At 38.1% G+C, this 19033-nt stretch overlaps 1 protein-coding gene and 1 long non-coding RNA gene across 3 annotated transcripts in view; one reads left to right on the forward strand and one right to left on the reverse strand.

Moving 5' to 3' along the window:
• Nucleotides 1-222: 222 nt before the first annotated feature.
• The window catches only part of ccdc50a (coiled-coil domain containing 50a), a 32946-nt gene continuing 14135 nt past the window's right edge, over nucleotides 223-19033 (reverse strand). Inside the window, exons 3-12 of one of the 2 annotated variants that reach the window (XM_063012434.1) lie at nucleotides 17918-18047; nucleotides 15958-16048; nucleotides 15662-15764; nucleotides 11510-12430; nucleotides 9455-9579; nucleotides 9320-9364; nucleotides 8612-8722; nucleotides 8429-8508; nucleotides 2928-3031; nucleotides 223-1910 (exon numbers count right to left, since the gene is read on the reverse strand). In XM_063012434.1, coding sequence (XP_062868504.1) covers nucleotides 1891-1910; nucleotides 2928-3031; nucleotides 8429-8508; nucleotides 8612-8722; nucleotides 9320-9364; nucleotides 9455-9579; nucleotides 11510-12430; nucleotides 15662-15764; nucleotides 15958-16048; nucleotides 17918-18047 — 1730 coding nt within the window. In that variant the 3' untranslated portion in view covers nucleotides 223-1890. The remainder of the gene's footprint in view (nucleotides 1911-2927; nucleotides 3032-8428; nucleotides 8509-8611; nucleotides 8723-9319; nucleotides 9365-9454; nucleotides 9580-11509; nucleotides 12431-15661; nucleotides 15765-15957; nucleotides 16049-17917; nucleotides 18048-19033) is intronic. The other variant, XM_063012435.1, reaches the window with a different exon arrangement.
• On the forward strand, nucleotides 5458-18012 carry LOC134331151 (uncharacterized). The gene is made up of 3 exons (XR_010015109.1): nucleotides 5458-5506; nucleotides 5860-5922; nucleotides 17959-18012. It is a non-coding gene; the product is annotated as an uncharacterized LOC134331151 (long non-coding RNA).

Raw genomic sequence — 19033 nt, forward strand, 5'->3', positions numbered from 1 at the left:
GTGAGCCTGCTCACTTGCCTTGTGTACTTGGCAAAAGCCAGTCAGAGGACTCATAGGATCCGGGTTAAATGAGATTTCAGACATGTGATTCCTGATTCAGTACAAAAATTCGACTCATTAACCTGGGTGATTAAGGAACCGCCCAGCTCTAATTACAACGTATTTAGGGAAATCTGATTTGTATGCTAGGTGCAAAAAAAAAAAATTAAGGTCTTAAAACTGTTCCTGAAAAATGATTTATTTCTTGACAAAATCATACTTGGTCAGTGGAAGCTAAGGGAAAATGTGCAAGATACAAACATACAATATTGGTCACAAAACATTTACATACAGCAGTCGATTGTAGAGCAATTTGAAACAAAGAATGCTGAGCATAAATCTTACTCTCATACATAAGGATGGCATTTACATTTCTGATTCCTTGTTTATAGTTACTGACAGTACAATCATTTTAGCATAACCACTTTATATTACAGAAGTGTTTACATTTACCAAAACAGTGCAAAACATGAATGCACAATTTATTCCTGAAAGGAAAAAAAGTAGATATCATTCATCAAAGCTAGTCCTTTGTTCACTAAAATTATCAGAATTTTTAATAAAATGTACATGCTGCTAAATGAAAAGAATTCATCAAGATGATCTGTTGAATAATAAATTATCAAACTGTGTCAGCACAGCGACACGGCAGATTTTCACTTCATTCTTCTTCAGTCCAGGCCATTCACATCATGTCAGCTTTAATGACCAATAAGTATATTTTTGTGTTTATTAATGCATGATGGTAGCATGTAGTACTAGCTATGGAACGTGAACTTAATATAGGCTATAATGTACCAAATTAACCTGATGCTTATTAGAAAGTAAAATACTGTCTGAAAATTGTGCTGCACTTTTACCCATTATTAATAAAAATGTCACAAAAGCATGATGAGCAGTGAATGCTTGCTTGTTTCAGCAGATTTTTAGTTCTATATCTCTTGCTGGTATACTTGGTGTGTAATTTAAATTGTCTAATAAGGACGGTTTATGAATTGGCACATTAAATCTTCCAGCAAACGAGTACAAATTAAAACATTTATACATGTAATACAAAAATAAATTATAAATGTGCCTACAAGTGATGTCATAAAGTGATTAAACATAAATTAAAAATAAATAAATAGAAATATTTGTCTGATAATTCTTAAATGCATACATACAATTGATAAATGTGTACGGGTAAGGAGGAGGGAGGGTTGGTGCACCATATACTTGCTTTATATCCATGTAATAGACTGAGAGTATTCTAGATATTGTCAAAATATATTCTGAGAAAGCACAAAGCCAAAAAAATAAAATACCCAGTTTTCTTCATTAGTCTAAGACAAAACCATCTGAATCTAATACAGGGCCTCAGAATTTAGATATATTTAATACGATATCTTAAAAAGAACATTGGAAATACTTTGTGGTTATTGCAAAAGACCAATATAAACTATACACATATCTAATAACCATAAATCTTTCTCCCTTTACTTTCAGCACTGATGCACAATAGGAAGCACACAAAAACAATTACTAATTATGAAGTGATTAAAAAAATACTAGAAAGAAAATCTCCTCCCTTGTCCAAAAATGTTACACAAGTACCAAAAACAATGGTCCCAGCATAAAAAAAATGTTCTTTGATAAGACATGGCACATTTATGTTAAATAAAACAGATTGCAATAAAAAAGTTTACAGTAGTTTGCCAAAGGCTGATGAATGCAACTAGTACTGATCAGTCTTTCAAAATAAAATGGTTTTCCCACCCCTTTCTATCAGCAGGATATGGCGTTCTTCAAAAAAGTGACAAGAAATACAGAAGTACAGCACAAATCATGAAAGAACAGCAAGACAAGCCTGAGTCACTGCCTGTAGTAGGCACCTATAAAACAAAGACAAAATGCATGTTAAGACGTGTTTAACAAAAGTGTTACTGGATTTATTTATTGGGTAGTATATTATAATAAAATAAAAGGTTGTAGAAAATGTTACCTAATCACTAGGGCTTGGGCGATATATCAAGATTTTATAAAATATCGATATAATTTCATACGCGATATAAGATAAGACAATATTGCTTATATCGATATAGATGTTGCGTTCCAGTTAGATCCAACAGTTTGTCTTTCTCTTCTCCCAGTTTGTCTCTGCACATGTTCACCTTGCCCCGCCTCTCTCCCTCACTGAACACAACTCGTCCCTCCCCACCGCCAATTCTTTCTGCCCTCAGAACACATTTCTGTAAGTAAAACTCCCATGATAGCATGGAGACGGTTGAGGAGCTGGTTAGTAAAAGAATAATAATGGCTCAATTATTTGGAGATGGTTCGGATTCAATGGTGGAGAAGTGTCAGATGAGCAGCAGAATAATATATTCTATAGAGAATGCCGAAAACAAGTCCAGACAAAAGGTTCCAGCTCCGTGTACCTTTGGTCATTAGTTTTTCACTTCAAAGTTGAAAAACAAGAAAACGAGTCGTTATTCGTTTCAAAAACCAATATTTGAAAAAGGAAATAAACATACAAGTGCATGCACACGCTGACATGCACGTATTTACTTCATATATAAACAGTGTAAATCATGCAAGTGTTGAGAAAGTAATTATAACGTAAACGGTGCGTCTCCTGTTGTTCTGACTTGTGTGTTTGTATATGTGATGTACATATATTTATATATATATATATAATTTGTCTCAAAACTGTCTTTTTGTTATTACCATATGGGATGAAAAAATATCGAGATATATATCGTATATCGTTGTTCAGGGAAAAAATATAGAGATATCATTTTTGATCCATATCGCCCATCACTACTAATCTCTACACATTTTCTTTAATTATTTTTCTACAATAATAATAATATAAATGATGTTAACCACATGTAGAAATAAGTACAAACCTTTGTATGCAGCCTCGGGTCTGGGAGGCGGGCGAGGAGAGTAATTATCTGAATATGCATAACTGGAGTCCACGTTCTCATAGTTATTGGAGTGCGGAGGAGGTCTGAAAGGTTACAAAAGATTAACATAAGTAACAATTTTTAATATGTGCCATATGACCAAAAGTATGTGGACACCTGACTATGAGTTTGATGGACACCCTATTAAAAAAAATAAGGGCATTCATTTGCTCACTATTCTAGGAAGGCTTTCTCAAAGACTTGGCAGTGTGTCCCATTTAATGAAAAGAGTATTTGCTGTAGATGCTCAGGTGGTGCAGCAGTAAAACATGACAGCCCACCAGTTGATCAGAGATCTTGAGCTCTCGAGTTTGAATCTCAGCTCTGCTATTAGGCAGCCGGGCACCTACACAGACACACAATTGTGACAATGGCTGAAAGCTGGGCAATTATGACCTCTGCTGATGGGTCGAGGTGTCTGCACGAGGGGTAGGTAACAATGAATGGCACTGTTGCACTCTGTAAGATCTTGTCTCTGGCAGGTAAAAAAGAAGCGACTGGCTGTGTCAGAAGTGGTTTGTGACAGTCTTGGGCCTTTGGGATGGGATAAAAAGCACTGACACAATCAACAATCAAGCTAATAACTGACTGTTGTGAACAGCTTTGTTGAATGGTGCGTGAGGAACCATCTGCTCCTAAATGTGTTCGAAACCAAGGAGATGTTAGCAGACTTTAGAAGGAATAGGACCACAATCAGACCTGTTACCATCATGGGTCAGAACGTAGAACTGGTGGAGACTTACAAGTACTTGAGTGTCTGGCTTGACAACAGAGTGGATTGGAGGGCCAACACAGAAGCTGTGTACAGGAAGGGGATGCGCAGACTCTACTTTCTGAGAAAGCTGAGGTCCTTTAATGTCAACTATCTTTTACAAGTCTGTTGTTGCGGGGGCTGTCTTCTTTGCAGCAGTGTGTTGGGGAGGCAGCCTCAGAGCAGGGGATGTAAAGAAACTCAACAAACTGATCAGGAAGGCTGGCTCAGTCCTGGGCTGCTCACTTGACAAGTTTTGAGTGGTGGGTGGAAGGAGGTCACTGAACATACTCATAACCATACTTCACGCCAATCTTCTTGTATAGTTTAATTAAATTTTATACACATCTGTTTTGTGCCCTGATTATTCAGGATGACGAAGAAAAACACTTTTCAGACAAGACATTTTGTTTTACTGGAGCTGTTCCTTCACCTACAGTGCTCAACCAATATTACTACACCTCAGTCAGTTATGTGACCATGGCCAGTCCCTTATCTTGCTGCCATGGTGGAATGTAGGCATTCCCACCAACTTTAACATTAGCAAATATAATCAGCTGTAGAAGCTAATGAATTTAACACACAAAACTGTTAACAAAAAGTCTACTTCCATCTTTAAATCAATCCATTTCTCTGTTAAGACACTTTGTGGGTGTCATTATAGTTTATGACAGTGTTTCTCAACCTTTTTTCAGTCACGGCACCCCATTAAAAGTATTCAAAATCTCAAGTCACCCCAGTCTAAAATGTATTAAAAAACTTACACTCTGCATCCCTCGGACTGCTAACACACAAAAACACTACAGGGAAGAGACGCACTGTGGTTGTATTGCATTAAGTTTTACAAAAATCCTCTCTTGTGCAGAGATGTGCCTGTGTTTGTTTCTGCTTTAAAACATACGTGTCATGAACCAATCAAATTTAACATCATTAAACATGTTAATAGTTTATTTCTCAATTATTTGTCATTTTACCACTAGCGTTGCTCATTGTCTGCATGGTTTTTCTGTAGCTCGGTTACGGCTCTCAAACTTAAACTCAAAAGGAGCTTTACTGGCATGAAAAATAAGGACATTCGTATTGCCAAAGCAAGTTACAGAGAAATAATAAAAATAACAATAAAAAAGAACAAATATATACAAAACAGTTACAAGTGCAAAAATAATAAAATATTAATAAAAACAGTGCAATATAATAACAATAAAAAATATAATATTTACATTAATGAGGTAATGAGCTCTCTCTCTCTCTGTATGTGTGTGTGTGTGTGTGTGTATGTATGTGTGTGTGTGTGTGCGCGTGTGGGTGTCGCTTGCTCTCTCCGTGATACTGAAAGTGATTTGAATTTCGACAATAAACAACTCTTATTACGACTGATTAATTCCCTCTACTGATGGAAGCGGAATGGTTGAATTACAGCCAATAAGAACAGCACAGAAATATAAATATGTATTGTAACAGCTCTCAGAGGCACGACTCGGTTCCTTTTGTTAATTTTAAAGAGCAGTTCAATAGAATCGGATCATGCGCGAACGACTCATCACTATAGGCAACGCACGCAACCCGCGTTGACGTTGTAGCATGGGGAAAGGGGCGTGTGAAACAAATTTTGATGTTTGAGGCGGCTAATGGAATACATTTTTTTGTATTTTATTATTTTATTTTTTAATTTATTTCATAATATCAGTAACGTGAGAATATTTTTGACGGCACCCCTGACGAAGCCAGACGGCACCCCGGTTGAGAAAGGCTGGTTTATGATATGCAGGTAAAGAACATTACTGTGTTATTAGAATGAGTTTATGCTCAGTCAAAATAAATTTCTGGAAAAGTGAATTCGTGCATCTATTGCATCTTCCTTTTAAAGGGCATCATATATGTCAGGAAACAATCTAGAAAGCAGAAAGACTATTTACTGTTCCTGAAATAGTGAACAAGGCTTACTTTTTTTATCCTTGCCCAATATATCTCCAAAAACCCTCAGCCAAGTCAAGTCCTATTCTGCAAACTTCGGTGCCAACACCTTCTTTCACTTCCCACAACCAAGACTGTGTAACGGACAGATATTTCATGAGAAAAATGTTGTGTCTCTAATTTTGCAGTTGCTTTTTTTTTTTATAGATGCCGGTTTGTTAATGAGGAAGCAGACTCTTCCAAACAAAGGAAATTTAGACTGGACTTTCGGTAGGTCATGTTTGCTTTGAATAGATGACCATAGCATTTTAACACAGAATTTGAAGTAGCACTTAAAGAAGTCACCAAACCTTAAAATGTATGTTGCAAATGTATAATCTTGAAGTACAACATAGGACGATAAATACAAAGAACTACAATAAATACAGTGCACATTTTAAGGCCTAAAAAAGTGAAGGTGTTGACCAGGACATGGCACTGAATAAATGTAAATTGAGGAAAAGAATATACAACATACTTTGATATCTAAACAAGAGTGTAGGGTTGTGTGCTAAGCATGTGCGTGTGTGTGTGGATGAGTATGTGAGTGTGTTTGAGCAAGCGTGTGTGTGTGACCGAGTCATGAGGAGACAGATTTTCTCTGGATTAAGTTACAGCTATGAGCAATTACTTCTGTCTGTTTTTTTAACCACACCCCAAATTCCGAAGAGGATTGTGATTGGTCAGTGTTTACTTTTCATTTTGTCACTAATTCTGCTGTCTAATTGCATTACTAGCTAATTTGTTGTATTCAATTCTGACACAAATTTAGCATTTAATTTGTTTAATGCAAACCCACATGTATTTCTCTGTGTTTCTCTGTTAAAAGGCTGAGCAGTGTTAAATCAATGCAATGTATCGTTTACTTTACATTTCGTCACATTTACCACGTCACTATAAAAAAGCAATGACGTGTGTATTGCATTTCACATTTTTCCACTAAAGTGATTGCATTTTATTTCGTCACTACTCCAACGAGGCATAACATTATGATTATAACACTGATTATCTCTTCATCACGGCACCTGTTAGGCAGCAAGTGAACATTTTATTCTTAAAGTTGATGTGTTAGGAGCAGGAAAAATGGGCAAGCATAAGGATTTTAGCGAGTTTGACAAGGGCCAAATTGTGATGGCTAGACGACTTGGTCAGAGCATCTCCAAAACTGCAGCTCTTGTGGGGTGATTCCGGTCTGCAGTGGTCAGTATCTATCAAAAGTGGTCCAAAGAAGGAACAGGGGATATAGCGGCGAGAGGGTCATGGGTGGCCAAGGCTCACTGATGCACATGGGGAGTGAAGGCTGGCTCGTGTGGTCCGATACAACAGATGAGCTACTGTAGCTCAAATTGCTGTTGAAGTTAATGCTGGTTCTGATAGAGAGGTGTCAGAATACACAGTGCATCACAGTTTGTTGCGTATGGGGCTGCATAGCCACAGACCAGTCAGGGTGCCCATGCTGACCCCTGTCCACCGGCGAAAGCACCAACAATGGGCACGTGAGCATCGGAACTGGACCACGGAGCAATGGAAGAAGGTGGTGTGGTCTGATGAATCATGTTTTCTTTTACATCACATGGATGGCCGGGTGTGTGTGCGTTGCTTACCTGGGGAACACATGGCACCAGAATGTACTATGGAAAGAAGGCAAGCCGGCGGAGGCAGTGTGATGCTTTGGGCAATGTTTTGCTGGGAAACCTCGGGTCCTGCCATCCATGTGGATGTTACTTTGACACCTACCACCTACCTAAGCATTGTTGCAGACCATGTACACCCTTTAATGGAAACAGTATTCCCTGATGGCTGAGGTCTCTTTCAGCAGGATAATGCGCCCTGCCACAAAGCAAAAATGGTTCAGGAATAGTTTGAGGAGCACAAAAACAAGTCTGAGGTGTTAACTTGGCCTCCAAATTCCCCAGATCTCAATCCAATCGAGCTTCTGTGGGATGTGTGACAAACAAGTCCGATCCATGGAGGCCCCACCTCACAACTTACAGGAGTTTAAGAATCTGCTGTTAACATCTTAGTGCCAGATACCACAGCACACCTTCAGGGGTCAAGTGGAGTCCATGCCTCGACGGATTAGGGCTGTTTTGGCAGCAAAAGGAGGACTAACACAATATTAGGAAGGTGGTCATAACGTTATGGCTGATGTTCATCATATGATGCTAAATAAATACCATTTCTTATTAAACAGATAATAAAAAATTTGTAAACAGAGTTGCGCATTGTTACGCCATATTATAAGGGTAAAGCCACTTGTTAAAGGCAGTGTTCCGACCTGTGTCGGATTTATGCAGGGACATTTTATAAAACTGAATAAAAACAACAATCTGTAATTTGTACCTTCTCCTGAACCTTTATTTAACTGATATACACTAACAAATTTGATTTCTCTGCTTACCTTTTGAGAGTGATTGGCTGTTTATTAATTCAAATAATGTAGACCTGTACTGTAACTTCTTATTCATCAAGCTCAATTCATATTTTAAATTAATTAAGTAAAGATATTTTTGTTACATTTACAGTGCACATTAATAAACATCTTGGAATGGAATAGGACAAAATGTTTTAAATAAGGTTAATGTCTCTCCACAAAAACTTTAAAAAAGTAAAAGTTGTATTTAATTTATAGCTACACCCATGCTACTTCTAAGCAAAATGAAATATGCATATTTATTGTTACACCCCAAGTTTGCAAGATAAACACTCAATAAATGGCAATGCATGTTTCTGGTACCTGGATGGTTTGGAGTCCCGAGCTCTCTGGTGGTCGTACTGCTCTCGAGTTCGTGGTCGTATCGCTTCGTCATGTACGGCCTAAATAAAATCAGGTATAGAAAACAATAAACAGCTATGCCTTTATTCACTGTCAGTGCAGATTAACTTATATCAGTTTGGGACATTGTGCCACCTGCGTTACCTTGAAGTCTCCATCAGCTCTTCGATGCTGTCTCTCCAGTGCTTGTTTTTCCTTTTCTCTAGACCTCTTAAACTCCCTTTCTTCCTCTTCCATCAACCGCCGAGCTATTTCCTGTTATGGAACACAAAAAGCCATGTTGTCAAGTAGTGTATCTGTAATACACACTATATTAAAATTTTTCATTTATGAATTTTCTCCCCTTTTTTAGCGCGTCCAATTGCCCGATTGCATCATGCTTCCTCTCTGCCATCCCTGCTCTGATTGAGGAAAACGAAGCTAACCCACACCCCCTCTGACACGTGGGCAGCATGATGTATGCATCTTATCACCTACACTTTGACGAGTGCAGTGCAGCTCAGCACTGTGTACGGAGAGACACACCCTAAGAGCACTCTTTTCTCATCTCTGTGCAGGCGCCATCAATCAGCCAGCAGAGGTCGTAATTGCATTAGTTATGAGAGAGAGACCCTATCAGGCTTAGTCCTGCCCATATCTGAACAACAGGCCAATTGTTGTTCATGTGGCCGCTCAGCCTAGCTGGCAGGCAGAGCTGAGATTCGATACGATGTATTCGAGATCCCAGCTCTGGTTTCAGCGTGTGTTTTTACCGCTGTGCCACCTGAGCAGCCTTTAACAAAATGTATTTTTAAAAAATTTTAATGGTCAAACATAAGACACAGTTAAGGATTGCTGAAAGGACCTACTGACCTCATCTTGTGCAACTTGAGCAGCTCGTTTGTCAAGCTTACTTGCCTAAATACAACACAAACAAATAAATACAAAGTTCAATCCATGGATCCTTATGGCATTATTTTTTCTTCTGTAAGAAATCAGTTAAGGTACCTTTACTTCCTCCTGCTGTATCCTGCGTGCCACCTCTATATCTCGTATCTCCTGGGCTCGCAGATCCATTTGGGCTATGCCTTCCGTTGCTTCCCTCATTCCATACTTCTCTTGTACATGTCGACCTTAAGGTAGCAGTTGAAAGTCAAATTTACTAGTAGAACTTTAAACATAACACTAGTGCGTGTAGATTAGCAGTAATTCAGTATAAGCAGAGCTTATTATAAAGCAAATGTACAAACCCCATTATGTGAAAAGTATCTAACTGATACAAGTAGAAAAGATTTAGAATGTTTTGACTCACCAACTCCATTGTATTTTGTAAACATGAACACATTTAGAAGTTGATGACTGCAACACACCATAGAAGTTGGGACAAGAAGCCTTTTATATTAAAGAGACTTAGTTTGGGGAACCTAAGGACATTAATTGTGTCCATTCTTGCTTGTTACAAGACTTCAGCTGCTTAACAGTCTGTAGTTGCCGTTGTCTGATTTTTTTTCCTTATGCTGCACCATACATTTATAATGAGTGACAGATCTGGAGTGCAGGCAGGCCAGGGAGGCACAAGCATTCTGTGTCTACAGTGCATACAAAATTAGTCCTGGTTGTGTCTTGCTGAAATAATCATGAAAAAAAAACCTTCATGTACATGCAAGTGACCTATATCATGCACCCCCATACCATGACAGATGTTGGCTTTTGCACATATCACTGATAACAATCTGGATGGTCCTTTTTGTCATTGGCAAAGAGAACTCGGCACCCGCTGAATCGTGGACTTCCACTGCACCGGGTTCCACTGTATTTTGGAACATCTGAGATGACCTTGGGCCCAGAGAACTCTGACATGGAATTGGTGTACAGCTTTGTCTTTGTATAATAAAGTTTCAGGTTCCGTTTCTTTTTTTTATTTTAGTGATGCATTTTCTCCCATTTTTTTCCCGATTTAGCGTAGTCAATTTGTCTTACGCTGCTGGGGGATCCCTGATTGCAGTCAAGGTGGGTGTATTGCTGCTCATGCCTCCTCCGACCCGTGTGCAGCCCTTAGCGCAACCCATTTTTCACCCATGCATTCTGCACAGGCACCTCTCTATCTGCCAATTGGGGTCCCTACACAGCTTTTGAAAACCCTACCCACATAGTCCGATCATCCCGCCCTAGCAGAGACGTGTCTGCTGCAGGCACTGCCAATTATGCCCACTAGACCGGTGGCAATGCCGAGTTTCGAACCAAGGAGTCCATTTTTTGATGCAGCGACAGACTGTGTTAAGTGACAGTGGTTTCTGAAGTATACCTGAGCCTAAAAGGCTATATTTATCACAGTACCATTATAGTTTCTAATGCAATGCCATTTGCAAGTTTAAAAGTCACACAGTGGTTTCCAGCTGTTCCCTACACAGATTTAGATGTCTCCAGAATTTCTGAATCTTTTCACAATATTATGAACAGCAGACGGTGAAATGCTTAGTGTTTGCAATCTTGCATTGATAAATGCTCTTTTTAAACTGACTGGCAACTCTCCCCTAAAGTCTGGCTCAAAGTGGTGGGTCATAACCAAATGAAACCTTGATTTTGGGGTGTGTTTCTTGATTTCCTTACCTATTAACAATTCAACTTTTGTCTCAATTTTTTGGGGGGTTTTGCAGGCATCAAATTCTAATTGTATTTCTATTTACAAAAATTAACAAATCACAGATTCTTCTTTTTTACTGTGTTTTATAAAACGTCCCAACCTTTCAGAAATAGGGTTTGTACTAATTGATATGAAAATGTAAGTGTCAAACTGAATTGAAAAAAAAAGAATCAAGAGCAAAGAACATCCCACCATCACAGCTACTATTGTTCTCGTTCATTAGTGTTGTAGATCTCTGGATTTTTTTTTTTTAGAAAAAAAGGAAATCAGATGCATAGTTTGTTAGCCAGAAAATCAGCCATGAAAAATAAAATAAAACTAAAAGCAGTCTTAAATCACAAATCCCTCCACCAGTTCTTCCACCAAAGGTCCAGCAAGGAAGCTTAAACACACTCAAAAACAAGGGCCAGTGTTCATACCTCGGTCCCTGTGGGCTTGACCTTTAGTGTGACTTCTTAAGCTGGGCTCATCACAGTAGTACCTCTGCTTGGTGTTGTATTCTGTACTCTCCTTACTTTCTTCTGACCAGTATTTACTGGAATCCGGAAAAGTTGGACTTTCAGGCTCTCGCCCCCTGCTTTTGTCCCTACTACAATTTTTCTCCCTTATTCTTTCTTTTTCTTTGAGACAATGTCTTTCTCTTTCCATGTCTCTGTTCTTGTGAGTAAAGCCATTTTGGCCTGTGTCCTGGTCCACTTCTTTGAGTTTGTGTTTGTCTCTATTTGTGTCCCTATTTAACTGTCTGTCTTGACTTTTCTCTGGATATTTTGTTCTATTCCCATTTTTTCTTTCTTCTCTTCCCCGCTCTTGATTTCGGTCCTTTTTTCTGTTTTGCTCCTTGTGCAAATATGCTGAGTCATCACAATATAATTGCTCTTCATTACGAAAAGGTTCCTCCGACTTGTTTGGATATTTCTTACCTTGGCGATTTTCAAGGTATTCATCATCATGGTAAGTATTTCTTTCAGTCAAGAATTCCTCTGGGTATTTAGCCCTGGTTCCTGAAGTATAATATTCTGGCCTCCTGCTTTTGTCTTTATTTTTGCTCCTGTGTTCAGTTTCATAGTGTTCTAGGGGACCATGTTCTGTATAGTTATAATTCCCTCTGTTACGTTCTGATTTATTCTGCTCTGGGGGTCTTGAGGGACTATGTTCGGCGGGGTAATATTCAAGGCTCTTGGTGTGCTTGCCATTACTGTCCAGTCGTCTTTTCTGTTCCAATTTCTGATTACGGCAATCTGGGGATCGGCCTCGATTTAAGGCCCTGTTTCTCTCATTACTGGATACTGGTGAATCAGTCCTTGGGTATTGCACTTGAGGGTCTAAAGGGGATCGACGGTCTATAAGAAGTAAGGAATACAGATGTGGTGTATAAAATAAAGAGTAAAATAATGCACACAAATCTGGAATAGTGGTTATTGTACAAAAGGTTAAATCAAAGCACAGTATATAAAATGAGACAAAAATATGCAAAAATAATGTAGTACATATATAAACACAAAAAGTAAGGTTAATTTGTAAAAATACTTTTATATGTTATTTAAACAAACAATGCTAAAATTAATAAAAATGTTGAAATTATATAACTAATAACTTTAGAGTGGTGAACCAGTGTATGTTCAATTATTTAGATCAGGAGTATAAGAAAATAATAGAGTAAAACTAGACTTTGCTAGTCTTGGCATTAACTAGTTGAACAGTTAAACTAGTTAAAATAGTTTTAACTTAGATGGGTAAAAATAAAACTACTTGTAGTGATTTTTACATTTAATTAGGAATTATGTACCTGCTACATACATAAATCATATTTCAGGTAAATAAGTCATTAGGAATTAGGAAATGGAATTTAAAATGTGTGTTCCACAAACCACGCCTATTCGCTGAGAAACAAGGGTGGCAAGTTAAGGTACTATGACTTCAATATACAGTTTTACATGCAACAAACTTGGACAAACATTGGAAGTTACTTATATATTCTGTCCTTCAGTAGAATGGGACCACTATAAACCACAACTTATCAGATATTAGTTTGGTGGTGAACCATTCTCAGGGGAGCAGTGACACTGACTTGGTAGTGGTCTTAGCAGTGGTAAATATCTATGACTTCAGCTTGGGATGCAAATTTTACCAACCGACCTTGATCAATGGTTAACTGATACCCAACCAGGCCAAAGCATTTTATTAAAGCGGCTCCTTACAAGCACTAACTAAACACGCTTAGTTGCAGATGTTTACCTTTATAGTGGAGAATGACCTTAAATATGCACAGTTTGCCATGTTCAAATTTTTTTTAAAGCATTTTCTCCACTTTTTAGCGTGCCCAATTGCATCATGCTTCTTCTCCGCCTATGCCGATCCCTGCTCTGACCAAGGAGATCGAAGCTAACCCACGCCCCCTCCAACACATGGGCAGCAAGCCGTATGCATCTCATCACCCACACATTGACGAGTGTTGTGCCACCTAGCGTTGTGTACGAAGAGACACACCCTAAGAGCACTCTTTCCTCATCTCTGTGTAGGGGCCTCTAATCAGCCAGCAGAGGTCGTAATTGCACCAGTCTGACAGAGAGAGAGACCCATATCCGGCTTAGTCTCGCCCATCTGAACAAGAGGCCAATCGTTGTTCATATGGCCGCTCAGCCGGCAAGGCAGAGCTGGGATTCGATACGATGTATTCAAGATCCCAGCTCTGGTTGCAACGTGTGTTTTTACTGCTGCGCCACCTGAGCGGCCTGCCATGTTCAGAGTTTAACATGCAGCCAAATTCCATAGTGATGCTTCACTAAAAATAGCTTCACTGATAATGATTTGACTGCACAATAGTTCAACTGTTTAACAATTAAATTATATAAATGCATAACAGTTTTTCTGAATGAGTTTAAAACTCCATATGCTGCTGTACACAGAGCTGGCGTCTGTGCAATAATGGTGGGTAAGAGTGTTCTCAATTGGAATCAAGCATCAGCTATTCAAATGACATTTTAACTGAAGGCATGAATCAAACTAAAAGTTTTTAAATCCTGTGTCAATGCTGGGTTAAGACAAAAAAATCAACAGCCAATTTATCCAGCCAACAATGGACTTATGGTCATGAAAGGACAGTCATGCATTATGTGTACAATATGTAATCTCTAACTGCACACCACCTGCTACTGGTACCAACTAGGTTTAATAACATGGTTAATGTCAATTAATAAAAAAATAAATAAAAATTAAATCACCAGCACCACTACATTACCATTGCTTACCATTGAGTTAATCTGATGTGCATAGCTCACCACCCAAGTTATACTTAATCAGTGGTGAAGGAACTGGACTAGTTATCAGAATGTCCCTGGAGTTATCTGAATGTCCCGAAGTTGTGGGCCCCTGAGCAAGGCCCTGAACCTTTAATTCCTTGGATTGTATACGTTTGAATTGTAAATTGCTTTGGAAAAAAAAACCCAACTTATATAAAATGCCAATTTTATTGAAATTAAAGCATGGTATCATGGACCCTGCAAACAGCATTTTATGCTGGAACAAGTAACAACCTCTAGCAAAATTGGAAGTTGGAAGCATATATTCCATTTTATTTAAATTATTGTATATATGTTTGGGCAGGTTGAACTATTCAGTGAAGTTCCAAGTGTTTACTTGATACAACTGACATTTGAGGGAGTAACTATGTATTTAAGCGTTGGCATTCTGCCATCTATTTTCAATCCAAAGGAAAGACTGGCTTTGTGTAACGTTCAAAAGCAAACAATGTCAATATAGTCACACAAGAGCAGCCCTGAGGGTGGGGTCAAGTGAAGCTGAAAAATAAAATCCTGCATTTCCAGTTTGTTTTTTGGCCGTGAACAAGATTTAGAAGTTGCCTTCGAAATAGAAGAACAATACCTGTTTTAAATGCTTTGTAGTAATAATTAGGATTAGTCTTTTTAAAAGAAAATAAATATCATATGCTGTACAGCACAACATACAGAGTTTTAAAGGTTCTCAGTTGATCTATGTAAGGGAAAAACTGATTAACATAAAAACTGATTTATCATTAGCTCAATTTACCTTAGTTGTACCTCAATTTCTCCATTCACACCAGACAACCACTTCCTTTCTATATTTAACTTGCAATGTGTCCTTCTCATTTCCCCATTTTTTACATTTTTTGTAAGTTAATTTAGGTAATGTATTCAAACACAAAAGTACTCACCTAACTCTTTTCTCCATTTTCTCAGTAAATGCCATGCCATGTGTTTTAGAATGGCTGTGACTTTATAATAATAAAAAACTGGGTAATGTATAATAGGACAATATATAATAGTGGTGCTCTTTGCACATACTGTGTATCACTAAGTACATAGGGGCCTGAAATACCATTTTTACTAGACCAAAATATCTTAATATAATGACTAAAAACCTTTAGTGTCTTAAAAAAGGAAAATGCTGATTTTTGCATTTGTGCTACACTTGGACAAAAAACAAAACATGGCTCATTTGCATTATATGCCAAGACACATTTCTGCAAACCATGGCATATTCCTATTCTTCTTTAATCTGTATAGAGTATAAGGACAGTATACAGTACATACCTCCTCTTTCTTCATAGTACTGCTCCTCCAATTTAGCCTCCAGCTGTTTCTGCCTCTTCCATTCTTCTTTCATCTCTCGCTCCTGTATCTTACGAGCAATGGCCTACACGTATACAAACAGACACATACAGACACACATTAAGGAATGCACCCACAATAAACATTCGAGCACAACATACTGTCTTGGTAAGTTAGATACACTTTTGCTTAAGAACAAAATATATAAAATAAAGAAAGCAAAAGGGAAAAAGCAGTAATATAAGTCATAAATCTTTTTGATGACCAGCAACTCTAACCTCATCCTTCTCCTCCTGCTTTCTCTGCTGCTCAGCCTGTCGGACCAGTTGGTCCTGAATCTCTTGAGCTATTTCGTTGTCAATGCGTTCACTAAAAACAGTAAAACAAAAATACACACATCATGTGTATTTATGTAAAGGAAATTATGTAAAGGAATAAAATACACTACAAGACTAAAATTTTGTGCGCACCTGAACTTAAATATCCTAAATCATGGGCATGAATATAAAGTTGGTTCCCTTCTGCTTCTAAAACTGGCTTGTGTATGGCAAGGGAAACCAAATCTATGTAGCTTTAATTGTTTATGGTTAAGTTGCTATAAATGTTTGTTCTACAGTACTGTCAGGTGGTTTTATGACATTCAACATTTGCAGTCCCATTCTGTCACAGAATGCTAAAACAGACAAACATTTAGAATTCTATGACAAATTTGCTTGTTGAAAATGAATGGGTTTATTGTATGACCAAGGCCTTATCTAATTCATGGCCATGAAAATCACATCACGGACTGTGAAATAATCAGTTTCCCGTGCAACATTTAATTTGCTGTGAAATTCTAACGTTTTGTTTGTGTTTAGTGATGTGCCTCACATTTACTGGTTAATTTTCACAATGAGATTTCCCTAGCAATCCTACTCCAATCGGTTAGTCAAAATGTCTGAGATGTCGAAGTGTAAAGCAGCTAAAAACACAACTTGGGTAACTGGGTCTGAAAAACTCCCAACCAATTCTATCCGCATCTCGCACCATCGCTGAATCTTCATTCTAGGATTAAGATAGACTGTGCTGTGTATTGTAGCTTCTATTTATTCTATAATTTAATTTATGACTGTTGTTTAATGAATGCCATGAAATGTGGCACTTTTATGTAACAATTCGTGAAATAAGTGATTTTTGAAAAACTATCCATGAGGTCCATGAAATTAAGCAAATGTTCCAGTAAATTTAGTAGGGCCTTAAGTATGACACATTCTACTGTCAGTGTCTATAATTGCATTTTAGCAATGAATGTGTCTGAAATAGATGAATTCACTTTCTACATACTTTTGGCCATGCAGTATAGATTTTTGACAAGATCTAGGCTGTTACAATCAATCTTCCAGTACCAAAAGCTACAACAAGCTTTCTGTGCCACTACCCATAATTTACATATGGCACTAACATCGATTGACACGGTATTAGTAATGGCTCCACAATAAATTATTGTCATTCTATTATATCACATTAAAAATGTTATTTTTTTTTAATTACAAACCCTGCAATGTATGTGTACAGTTCAACCCGGTGTATCATTTATACAGTTTCAATAAACTCAAAACATGATTTTTAAATAGTAAGTCCTTACAGTCCTTCAAATTTGTTAATAGTACATACTGGGGGAAAACTGATTTGGGAAGCATCATTTATATGTGTTGGCTATATAAATGCTATTAATTAATCATCTGTTGTGATACACGTTTATCAGACACCTTGGTGCACCCGGTCATTCAAATAATTATCCAATCAGCCAATTATATGGCTTTAGTGCAATGTATAAAGGCCAAACAGACATGGGCCAAGTGCTTCACTAATGTTTATATCAAACACCATAATGCGGAAAAAAGTGATCCGAGTGCATTTTTTCATGACATGGTTGCTGGTGCCAGGTAAACTGGTTTGTTTATGCCAGAAACGGCTGCTCTTCTGAGATTTTTACACACAACAATCTCTAAGGTTTACTCAGAATGATTCAAAACCTTGGAATTGCCTTAATACATTAAACATTATATGATATCAATCTGCCCAGTCATGCCATGGCTGTGATCTGCCACCCTACCGATGAAGAGCGGCCCAATGCAACAAGCAAACAGTGATATAAAAAATGTGAGATGAAAAATTGCTGCTGACATGACCGCAAATTTAAGTTTTACTTGTACATGTTACTAGTCTCAAGCATAGAGTTATTTATGGAGCGCTCACATGTCCTGGTGCTCTTTCTGGCTTTCGGTTTTGGCCCGCAGTTCCTCCTCCTCCTGCAGACGCTTTGCCACCCGAAGGTCTTGCTGTACAAGTCGATTTTTGTGGACGTTAGAGGCAAGGTGGTTCTCAACTGGACAGAAGATGATGAGTAAAGGACATGGTAAGTTATGAGAGAAAAACTGAAAGATGGGCACATCTAGAACATCTAAATTACCTTGTTGATCCTAAGCAATGTTACACTACAAATATAATCCAAAGGGGTCAGGACACATTTTAACTACAACATTAAAAACTCGGCTTCTAAGGCAAAAAATAGCATCAACGGTACCTTCACACACACTGATCAGCCATAACATTTAAACCACCTCTTTGTTTCTACACTCACTGTCCATTTTATCAGCTCCACTTACCATATAGAAGCACTTTGTAGTTCTACAATTACTGACTGTAGTCCATCTGTTTCTTTACATAATTTTTTAGCCGCTATCACCCTGTTCTTCAATGGTCAGGACCCCCACAGAGCAGGTATTATTTAGGATATTTTTGGTTGGTGGACTATTCTCAGTCCAGCAGTGACAGTGAGGTGTTTAAAAACTCAATTAGCATTGCTGTGTCTTATCCACTCATACCAGCACAACACACACCAACACACCACCACCATGTCAGTGTCACTGCAGTGCTGAGAATGATCCACCACCTAAATAATACCTGCTCTGTGGTGGTCCAAACCATTGAAGAACAGCATTAAAGGGGGCTAACAAAGCATGCAGAGAAACAGATGGACTACAGTCAGTAATTGTAGAACCACAAAGTGCTTCTATATGGTAAGTGGAGCTAATAAAATGGGTGTAGAAACAAGGAGGTGGTTTTAATGTTGTGGCTGATCAGTGTACAGTACATTATATGTAAGTCACCCATGCTGTAGTCACTGATGCCCTGCCATACCATGACACTTGTTGGCTTTTGCAGTTTTTGCTACAAACAGCCTGGATGGTCCTAGTCTCGTCTTTGTTACAGAAAACTTAATGTTCAAACTCAATGTTTCCTTAACGTTTCCAAAAAACAAGCTGAAACATGGATCTATCTGACAACAGAACATGTTCCCACTGTCTTTCA

The sequence above is a fragment of the Trichomycterus rosablanca genome, chromosome 17, assembly GCF_030014385.1.
Source record: "Trichomycterus rosablanca isolate fTriRos1 chromosome 17, fTriRos1.hap1, whole genome shotgun sequence".
Lineage (NCBI taxonomy): Eukaryota > Metazoa > Chordata > Actinopteri > Siluriformes > Trichomycteridae > Trichomycterus > Trichomycterus rosablanca.